Genomic DNA, 11470 nt, shown 5'->3' on the forward strand with positions numbered 1-11470 from the left:
TATCAAATATGCTTTATCCCTGTAAATTATAAATTGTTCCTTGTAAATTAAATAAAGAATAGACACAAGGGCGCATGTTAAAACAGCAACCCTGTATGTGTTTTGATTGATAAATATTTTCTTGAGCTGTTATACAGTAGAGTTCTGGCAAAAAAAAATGTGAACATTTACAGCCAAAACTGTAACTTTTTTCATGTATGCTCAACTTGAAGCAGGAAAGAATGTTACTGGCGTTAGAATTCCTGGAGGTGCATCAAGAAGTACAACTTTTGATAGCTTTTCTCAGGGCACCATATCCTGTTCATGAGAAAAACCAAAAAAGTCCAGCAACCCAGTCGGAAGCCGCAAACCTATGCAAAACAACAAATGGGAAAAGATAAAATAAAGTTTCTTGTTGAATTGCAATAATGAATCATGAAGCAGCTTAAAATTGAGAGTCAGGCATCCTCTCTAGAATTGGTAAACCAGCTCCCCTCTATATGATACATGGATGTTTCTGAAGCAGCCCATTCACATTATAAAAAAATGATGGATCATCTAATTGATCAGAAGAAGATTAAGTCTCCAGTTGCAGAAAAGAAAAAAGCAAATAAATAAGACCTATTGTGTCATTGAACTCCAATCACAAGCTGGATAGTTTGCTAATTGTAAGTGATATCACAGCTAATAGGATGAATTATTTCTCTATCATGTTCATACCTTCTAATAAAGATTGAACCAATACAATTCATATTTGATGTTTAAATAGATCAAATGTCATTCAACTAACGGGTGATACATCAGATTGTTTCATTAAAGAAAAAACACACAAAAATGAGAGGAAGATTTTTATTGTTTCCATTTCTGCTTTGCACATATAAAAATCTCACCACAACGTATCTTCCTGATCAAATCACCTAAACAACAACTTATACAGCCAAATTTCACTAAAAAACAACCTTTTTGATCATTCGCTTTGTAATTAAAAGACTTCATTCGAATGACAGATATAAGAGCATAAGTGCAAAACAGAGTATGACGCCATCTTTACTTAGCAGTATTAACATACTAATTGAAAAATTCCATCTCTTGATCATGAGGCATCTATCTCTTGAGTCTTGACACAATTGATTAAGATTGCATATGAAGAAAACATCAATAACTAATTCCTAACACTTGAAATGAAGTATATTGACAGGATGAAAAATATTTTAATACAAAAATGAAAACCAACAAGAATAAACCAGAGCTTACCAACTGTGAAGTGCTAAACAATTTCAGAATCTTATTATTAGTGACCCTGGATAATGCATAAAACCCGTTCTCTTAGTTTTTGGATTGTCTGCATACAACCAAAATCAAGAAAGAAACAGTCAGAAATATATATATATGTATTAATGTAGTGTATATATATAGAGAGAGAGAGGAGAGCGAGAGAGATGATAGCACCATCATCAAGTTGTGAAATTCAGATCTCACCGAGCAAGATATTTTTGCCCATTTCTGAGCGCACTCTCCAGTTTTGTAAAGGTGAGAAGTGGTTGAGAGGCTACTATATACAGAATAACTGGAATTTTCTGAGGCTTCTGCTACCCAAAGATGATTCATTTGGTCTCTAGCTCGTTTGACAAGATTAAAGAAGCCAACCTGTGACAAATATAATAGGATGTCATTAAAGAGCAAAAAACAATAGCAATGTCTGCAAGAAGATAAAAATTGAGTAAAGCCAAAGATCCTGTACTAGGTAAAAATACAAATCCAATCCTGCTGCACGTATGCAAAGAATATACAAAGTTTCTGCTAATATTTTTAAGACATGAAAAAAATGGATGGGCATCTTTCTGATAAGAATGAATTAGCCTTCCATAAGTTACTAACCACCGTTCCAGATAAGTTATGGCTGATTAAGGAAGACGAATCATCATTCAAAATGGGGCCGCAAAAGTTAACAGCAAGCAGGCAACTATAAGGTCCCTCAAACTCTGAGTCAGAGCTACCCCAGGACCCATCTGTCATGAACACCCACTGTTTTTTCTGACGGCCAGATAAACAAACCTCGCCAACATGCACAACCACAGCAGCAATATCAAACTCACTGGACCAACGACAAAGAAATGTCAATTTAAGAAAAAGAAATATAAGCTTGTTTAAGTAAAATGACAGGAGCATCTATAACAAAGGAGTAACATGCAGGAGAACATGACTTGCCTTGCTAAAGGCACGTCGCCTAAATTTGACAAAGAGACTGGTTTACGAGGTGTGAAAAAGGGTCTGCAAGAAGTGAGGATGAGTCAAATGGTGTTGTTGTACTATTAAAAGAAGGCAAAGTTATCTTACTCAAACTTCTCATGCTCTTCAGGAGCTAAGAGTTCCCATAGAGTGGAAGACCCTCTGCCTTGTAAATAGATGACTTCAGAAACAGAGTGAAGTGGCATCAATCCTCGGACACAATATATCTGTCCTTCGACTAGATCTTGTTTCTGCGAATGTTTATGGAAAAAATCAAAACGATATTATCCCACTCGAAGTCCCACAAGTGACATACAGAAAGACCAGATACTTAGATTATGCAAATAATTGAACCGCTGAATATGTTGATCAAATTCAAGAGAGAAAGGTTGTGGAGGCGGGAATGGTCGTGGTCATAAAAGAGAAGATTTCCATAAATCTGACAGAACTAAGAGGTAAACGAAAAGCAACTTCACCTGCTTTTCGGTTGGGTTCCAGATTGTTACCAAGCCTTCTTTCGGGCGAACCTTTTTGGATGAACCTTTACTCGTTAATCCAACTACCCGCACTCTCATAAATGGTGTAACCTCCCGTGCACCAAGGCCAGCATCTTCCAAAGCTTTCTCTATCTTCTTATGTATTTCAGACTGTCTGTTTGCCTGGAGTAGATCAGCTTAATGTCTAATGCTTTCCTTTAGTTCAAAGCAAACATCCAGGAACAAAATATCATAGTACCGACCTCATGCTTTGCCTGATACTCTGTAAAAGAACTTAGCTGCTCTGAAGTCATATCTGCCATCAATACTTCAGGCTCAGCAGCAGTCTGAAGGATCTTGAAGATTTTTGCCCCTTCTTCACTATCGTCACAGTTCACAATAAAATCCTGATGTTTGGATACAACATCCTCCACGATGCTGGACCGTCTGAAACGAAAGTATGACAGTAATGCAATTCAGAAACTAAATATCTACTTAAGAGACTAATGAGAACCTAAAAACCAAAACTGAGACAGAACATCATGATTTCATCGGGTCATGCATTAAGAATTAATCAAGAACGAATATAAACAAATAATAGATCAGGCAAGGAGGTGAGCAACATATACAGATTTGTCACATTTTTTATAAATTGAAATATGAATAGCCTTGGTAACTAGCTCGCTCTTGAGCCAAACTGACTCATACACCTGTTGTGAATCTAAGCTTATGGCATTGGCAATGATTGTTCTCAGAATAACATTTATTTTACTACCTTTATTTTAGTCAAATAAGAAAATTGGAATTGAATTTCTTTTACAACATATTTATTGGATACCTTGCCTTACAGATTCAGGGAACACAACTACATATAGACTGGAGGTACCCTATAGGAAGCCCTAAGAAAGACGGACACTTTGCATAGAAAATTATTTGTAATGAGCGATAATGAAAGGGATCTATTTATGCACCCTTTAATTCTGCTACATAGAGCTTAAGCAAATTACCGCTGGTCATACAATCGGAGCACTTCCTTTTCCATCCTTTCTGATCTCACGAGAGAACCACCATCTTGAAGCCTGAATCAAACACATTGATTGTATAAGCTTTGCAACACAAGAAATAGGCAAAATGCTACAAGTACCAACCTCTCCTTGTAAAGAACAGGATATATACGTGTTATTCCAACCAGTGTCCTAGGAACTTTACCACCAGCACTTTTGATGCAACTAAACGCTAATGGAGCTCCAATGCCCTTACCTGAAAAATTCATGTGAGGAGCACTAGTAAGGGGAGTTATCAATAGAGTAGCGAACCACCTGCAACCCAATCAAAGATTATGGATCAGATTTCAACTAAAAGTTGCGTACAGAATCCCAGATGATCAGCCCAATGTGCTCGGTATGTACCATTGATACTTAACACTAAACTAACAGTTCTGTGTACCTGAGAATTATCAAGGATGATTAAGATGAAATATATTTTTCAACATTCAAGCCAAACAAATCTAATATTGTAATAAGTTGCGTATAAACCTCAAGGGGGGAAATGGGAGCCACCCAGCCACATAAGTGAGCCCCCACAATCTGTATAGACGCAACAGGGGATCAAACAATGGAAATTGTCATAAAAAAAATTGAATAGATTATAGCAAGCAGTGGAACGTCAGACCATACCCGAAGCTTCTGACCAACAAACAGCTTTCCATGAATAAGTTGCTTCACTAGTGAAGTATCTAATTGAGCATCCAATGCATACCTGCAAACTACCAAGAGTTCTAATAACTTCAAGAGCCAAGCATATGAGTATCATAGAACAGTAAGCATTTACTCACCAACCATCACTGAGTTCGATTTTTGCCGCATGATAGGATTCTGGTGCATCTGAACTACCAAGCTTTAGAATATCATGCGGTTCAGCTATCTCATCCATCTTACAATTATGTGAGTCAGAATAAGACTGGATAGATGAAATGCACAGAACAACCTCAGAAGCAGCAGATGCATCGCCATCTAGAATCTTCTTAATAGCAGATCTATGGCCGTAGTTGACTTCTCTCTCATATCTGGCATGCAAAAAGGTGTTCTCATCATTTTGCATATCCTATCGCATGTGGCAAAACAAAACGGCAGAACCTTCTTTAAAAACTCAAAATTGCAAATCATTTAACCTGTATTTCAATTCGTCCAAAACATTGGAAACTGTAAGGTACTTGCCGTTAGCTTGAGCTGGATAGCATCTCTCAAGGCTCGCAAGTTTCCAAACTATCCACTTGTAATGATTTGCAACCCATCTAAAAAGGTTAAATATGCGAGGAAATCAATGTTCAACAACCAGCTAAACAATCTGATTTAAATAAGTAACAAAGAATTGCAAAACTAAATGCAAAATCTACCACCTACTAAGATTATAAGAACATGGTAATTCAAGCCGTATATTTATAAGCCCAAAAATTGCAGCTCTACCAACCTCAAGTCAAATGAACTCTAAACCACGGGCTAAAAGATAAAAACAATGAGCCATTATTTGACCCTCCAATTTATGAAAGAAAATCTTTAGGACACCAGCAAACAAATTGGAATTAAGGTTTGGTTCCAAGATCTCTAATGGTAAGAGAATCATAATAGTTACAGCTTCAAAAATTATCATTGATTTTTTTGGGCAAATTGTTAAATTTTCTACACAAAATGTTAGTAATACATCTTTCAAAGAAGATGGAATGGGATAACAAAAATTACTCTTTAGTTAGACGTGATGATGAAGCACCAGACTGCAGCAACATGGCATGAAATTCTCTTGGCCCAATCTCACCAAGACTAAATGCATCATGAAATCGATATTTCTCTGCTGTATCTGCACTAATGTGCTTTACTTCATCAGGCAAATGTCCAGTCTGAAGTAGATATTGTGATGATTAGGAATGTTAGCAAGTAGACAAACGAAATTGTAATACAGTATGCAGGAATAGCATCATTTACCAAATTGGTATGAAAAGGGGGCCTGCCAAAAAAATCTTTAATAGTCTTTCGTTTAAATTGAACTGGATAACGAGTCGAAATTCCTTTTCTGCAAGAACAATCTTTTGATGGCAATCGCACAGATGGACCTATGAAAGAAGGTCCATTAATATGGTCTTGAAACATAACTAGCATATAAGGACTTGCTATTCGAAGTACTTTTCCACTATTTACCAGAAGCATGGGCTGAGGAATTGCACTTCAAAGGAGTAGTGAAACTGAAGTAGAACCATCAAGATGCAATTAAGTTAGCATAATAACATACATGTATGAAGATGAATTTACATAATATATGAGTTTGTTGTCAAACCTAGAATTACGTGGCCTTTTAAATGGGGAGATAGAGCTTCTTCTTCGAAGTCTCTTCCTTTCACTTGTCCGGCAATTTCTACTAGTATGTTCTGTTCCAGTGGTATTTGAAATATCAGCCAGTGACTCACCATTGGTTCTGGAAGCTGTAATAGTTCCAAAAGCATCATCCAAAATGGAACTTCTCCTGATGCTTATACTTTCAAGCTTTCGTAGAGGAGGCCCATCAATGCTTTTGGTTTCAAGCATCTTGGTGACATGCTCACAGGCATGTACTCCATCAAATGCAACAACCCCGGGTTTATGACTGGAGAAAGGTTGCACACCAGGAGACATCCTTCTATTGGTTTTGCAAATTTCAGCATTTGGAAAAAAAGATGCAAAAGTTAAGTTCTCTTTATTCCAAGAAATGTTATCAAAGGCTTTGTCATCTTTGAGAAATGTGTTCAATGGTTTATTTCCTTCCATATCATCCTGTAAACCCCCAAAATTCGCATCACCAAGAAGACTTTTTGCGCGTTGTAATGCATCAGTAGAAACCGAAATATATCTTCCACCTGCAGTGTGGAACTTTATTGTTGGCTTGGCAGAATCAGATTTTTTGCATACTTCAGGGCCTAGAGGGATTTCAAGCACATCAGAGTTTATATGGTTAATATGTATAAAAACTTACTGGGGTCTAATGAACTTGTTTTACCATTATTGGCATTAGCTCTGAGATTTTCATCAACCAGGACTTCAGGATCTACATTTTCAGATTTAGGCTCCCCAGAATTGAAGCTAATCATGTCACTCGCAAAACCATAGGAGGATGCATGATTTTCCTCAACACCTAACAAAGTAGCAGCTCTGAGCAGACCAACGGAAGATATATTGACTGTCTTTCCAGAACCTGTCTGAAATAGAGAATTGGAGAAGCTGCAGCTATCATTTATCCTGTTCTCAAGACCTAAATCTGCAGAGTGATTTACAGAGGCTAGTAGTTATTGACAATCAAACAGATTAAATATGGATTGATCATAGAGAAAAGAAAACACCATGCCTAAGACTGTTATGTAGAATTTATACCAGTAAGTGAATCACCTGTCTCAAAACTTCCCACGTTCTTAAGTACAGACATTGCCTTCTTAATTGATGATTGCTTTAATAGAATTGACTTTCCCAATCCATTTTGGAAGATAGGTGCAGAATTGTTGTTGTAACCACACTCTGAGGGCTTGAGAATTTCATCTATTATAAGACAACCAGAGAAAGAAAGAATAGAATAAAACACTAGTAGCGCCCTCAATTGAAGAAAAAATAATGGAAGTCACCTCATGTGAAGCATGAACCAATGGAAAGAAAGTTTATATAAACATAGAGCAAGTCAGATTTGTACTCCAAAAATGAAACCCCGCCACTAAAGCAAATCAAAATGTGCTCCAATTTAAATCCACAATTTCAGGGAACAATAGAAAACATGAATATTTTCAAGTAAAGCATGCATCATACAAATGAAAGGAATTGTGATAATTTAGGACAGCAAGCAGGCAAAGTCCAAATTGATATCTGTATACAAATCAAGCAAACAAGCAAGTGCACACTAAAGTTTAATGTTGTAGGCAGCATGCAAAACAATAAATATAAGAAATAACACTATGATGCCAAAAAACTAATTATATAGCAATCAGATATTAAAGGCAATAGATTTGAAGAAATTTAGATAAATACGGATCAATCATAATGGTTCAAGCATGGTATTCAAGTGAGAGTAATTTACCTATGTCCAAATTCTCGCCTTCAAGAACTGCAGCTGCCTTTCTAATGGAAGATTGTCTCACTGTAACTGACTTCCCCAATCCAGTGCGGAACATTGGAAAACCCGCATCACAAACATCAGAATTTTGAACCATTGGAGCTCCTGGTCAATCCACAAAATCAATATACAAAGCAATAAAAATATTATCAACTTTCATCGAAGTAGAAAAGAAGTGATCCAGTTTCATCACTAAAAAATAACTTCTTTTTGAAATCTCTGTTTCTTGCCAAAATCAACAGAATAAGACAATAAATCACTAATAGCCTCCTCATTTAAGAAAACAAAGATCAAAGGAATACTACCCTCATGAACAACATGACCTGATAGAGATATAAACAGAGAGCAGGTAAGATTTGCACTCGGAAAATGAATTATTCACAACTAAAAGCAAATCAGGTAGTGCCTACTTTGCATCCATAATTTAAGGTGAACAAAAGCAAACACAAACGTTTTCACATGAAGCATGCATCATACAAATGACAGGAATTGAACTAATTTAGGACCAGTTAGGAAGGATTCAAATTCCAGCGCAATTTCTTTACAGAAATCAAGTCAACGAGAAGGTGAACACTAAAGATACGATGTTCAAGGCAGCATACACATTAGATATTACTGACAATAGATGTGAAGATTTGCCCAAGTCCAAATTTTTACCTTCAAGAACCACAGCAGCTTTTCTGATAGAAGATTGTCTCACTGTAACTGACTTTCCCGATCCAGTGCAGAACTTCGGAAACCCCCCATCACAAACACTAGAATTTTGATCCATTAGAGCACCTGAAAAAAAAAATCCACAGAATCAATACGCAAATCAAGAAATGTATTATCAAGCCTCATTAAATATCCCACATTCTTTTCATCAAAGGGATGAAGAAAAAAAAAATCCAGCTTTATTACTAAAAGGAAACCTCTATCTGGAATCCCTGTTTCTCCAAGAACCGACTCTGCCTTCCTGATTGAGCTCTGCCTCACCGAAACGGATTTCCCCGAAGCCGTACGGAATATCGGAGCGCCATTAGCGCAACCTCCACCACCTCCTTCCCGAAGCTCCGCGGAAACTGGAAGCAACCACAAAGATAATAAAGATCGACGCCATTAACCAGATCCCGAGGGATAGAGCATGAGACAATAAGGTGTGCATACCTTTGAGGAACAGATCCGCCATTGATGGGAGATGAGAGCTCGGCTGACCTTCTGGGCAGGAAAGCTAGGGCTACACGCGAGTCTTCATAACGAGATTCGGTGCTAGCACCAGCGACTGCCCACTGGAAATGGCCACCGGCGTCAGGGAGCATCTGCCACGCCGGTGGAGGGGTTGCCGGCATCCTCTCTAGGGTTTCCGAAGAGAGGATGCGGTGGAGGAAACGATGCCGAGAAGAAAAGGCGGGAAAGGTTGAAACTTTTTGAAAACTCAAGCGCGATATTTAAGCACACGGATAAAGTTCGGAATTGCTGTGATGCCTTTGATGACGTGGCAGGTTCTTATTCGTCTGCTTATTGAATTTTATAATAATGTTATATTACGTTGTTAATTACTCCTCTGCTCATTTTTATTTGATTAAAAAAATTAATTAAAAATACTTGTTAATTTAAATTTTATAATAAATTATATTAACTTTTCAAAATTATTTTTTTTATAAAAAAACTATGAGATTTTTAAATAGATAATTAAAAGAGAAATGCGTCAACTTTTTAGGCCGAAATCGCAAATCGAATGATGTAGTTGCCTATGTGCCATACATGTCATTTATTTTCTCTCTCCTCTAGAATAAACCTAATTTAAAAAAAATTCCAAATTTCTTCCCTTCTCGAACAAAAGCAATCCTCTCAAACGACTCTACTTCGAAGCCTTTTCTTCTGCAAAACATTTCCGAAAGTCACTCCTCATCTCTTTAGTGGTATCTCTTTTACGAAGCATCTCTCTGAAGCCGCTCATTAAGCCCCATCAGTATCTATAAAGCATCAACCACTCGATTATAGTTTCTCAAAATAAGTTGTATTCATCCTTTGCCTAGTGATTTCATCACATACATGATTTTATAACCTGTATAACATTAGCACAATCTTTAAAAAAATAAAATAAATAAATAAATAAATAAATTGTAAGATAAGGTTATGTGAATCAAAATTGGCCCAATGGAATCAAAGCAAAAGAGCTTGAGTTTCACCTTCAAGAGGGAAAGATGACTTGATTCCAAAGTAATCTGCCAACACACGAGTTTTATCATTTGTGATGATAATGAACCCATCACCACCTGCATTAGAACTTGTGAATCAAAAAGCATAGTAAAAAAAATGAAAGTCATTTAAAATATGATTTAATAATATATGTAGTTGAATATGATTTATTAAAATTTATAATAAAAATATATTAAATATAAAAAAATAAATATGAAAAAAATAATATTTAATACTTCACAATTTTTTCACAATTTTTTTAAATAGATAAAATAATAAATCTAAAGAAATGATCTAAAATTGGACAATAAAAAAAATCCTACCTCAATAATACATATTTAATGATTAAAATTACACCTACCTTAAATTAATTTTAACATACTTTAAAAAAATTAACCAATAAATTTAACTATATCATTAACTAAAATTCCAATATAGATATATATATATATTGGGCTGGCTGGCCCATAGATCATCCTAATCTATAAGAGCCCAAATCTAAAACCTGCTTTCATTTTAGTCCCACATCGGTTCCTGATGACAAACAATGAGAGGATGACCACTTTAAAAGCATGGGCTTGAATTCAAATAAACGTCATACCTTTCTCGGCCTTTTGGCTAAGATCAAGTGTAGTATCTGTTCTTATCAGTTTAATATCTGATACGTGGGCCATCGGCCCACAATGATATTAAATTAATTTCTTGATTGGGGTGGGCCCACTCACACTAGCTTGCTAGTGGGGCCCATACGCGTCGCCTTTGTGTTGCACTACTGCATGGGCCTGGCGCACCCCCTGCCAAATCAAAATAAAATGTTTGTATTTGTATTTTTTTGGTGTTCATATGTAGTTTATGGTTTTACTTGGATGATAAAAAATATAATGAAAGTTTTGTCTTTTTTTAGCTTTATCAAATAAAGGTTTAATTTGAACAGTTTTGGTGGTTTTTTTTTAAAAACAGTTCTTAATATGCATATTTGATTTTAAGAACTGTTGGGTAAGATGGAAAGAAAATTATATTTTTTTAAAAAAATTGATATATTTAACTGATCTTTTTAAGAGCATTCAAGAAAATTTAATTGCTTACTAAAATTTCTTATTTTAGTAAAACTAATTTTAGATTTTAACAAGCATTACATTTTAATGAAATTAATTTTAGGCTCCAAACATTACAGTAACTTTTCTTTTCATAACATTAATTAAATAAATTAAGTGGTTTATCTATCTTATTCATAGAAAAAACAGATGGACTTTTAGAGGAATTTTTATTAAAATAAACTCAATAAATAAGAAGATAAAAACAAATGACATTTGGACATAGGTAAATATGATTTGCAGTTCATCACTCATCAGTACTGTTATGAGGAGCATTAAAAATGTTATACTAAAAACGAAATAAAATTAAATTATGGGGGATTTTACAAAAGTTAAGAGACTGGCAAACAATTTGCTTATTTTTCAAGGTCTGGCAAGTAAAATTCCACT

The 11470-nt window shown here is 35.6% G+C and overlaps 1 protein-coding gene and 1 non-coding gene across 2 annotated transcripts; one reads left to right on the forward strand and one right to left on the reverse strand.

Annotated features, from left to right (window-relative positions):
- Positions 1-79: 79 nt before the first annotated feature.
- On the reverse strand, positions 80-9184 carry LOC120273703 (protein BREAST CANCER SUSCEPTIBILITY 2 homolog B-like). Its single transcript, XM_039280396.1, has 25 exons — positions 8952-9184; positions 8717-8866; positions 8463-8585; positions 7770-7910; positions 7094-7240; positions 6708-6965; positions 6012-6627; positions 5876-5919; positions 5663-5790; positions 5423-5577; positions 4855-4977; positions 4519-4749; positions 4361-4442; positions 4220-4270; positions 4055-4130; positions 3833-3944; positions 3692-3763; positions 2948-3131; positions 2685-2867; positions 2317-2459; positions 2188-2250; positions 1858-2074; positions 1459-1626; positions 1234-1321; positions 80-350 (listed from the first exon to the last, which is right to left on the reverse strand). Exons 1-24 carry the CDS (start codon positions 8971-8973, stop codon positions 1271-1273), a joined length of 3540 nt encoding a protein of 1179 aa, XP_039136330.1. The 5' UTR covers positions 8974-9184; the 3' UTR covers positions 80-350; positions 1234-1270.
- Positions 9185-10583: 1399 nt separating this feature from the next.
- LOC120274389 lies at positions 10584-10782 on the forward strand. The gene has a single exon (XR_005540912.1). It is a non-coding gene; the product is annotated as a U2 spliceosomal RNA (small nuclear RNA).
- Positions 10783-11470: the final 688 nt, after the last annotated feature.

The sequence above is a fragment of the Dioscorea cayenensis genome, chromosome 12 (genome assembly GCF_009730915.1).
Source record: "Dioscorea cayenensis subsp. rotundata cultivar TDr96_F1 chromosome 12, TDr96_F1_v2_PseudoChromosome.rev07_lg8_w22 25.fasta, whole genome shotgun sequence".
Classification (NCBI taxonomy): domain Eukaryota; kingdom Viridiplantae; phylum Streptophyta; class Magnoliopsida; order Dioscoreales; family Dioscoreaceae; genus Dioscorea; species Dioscorea cayenensis.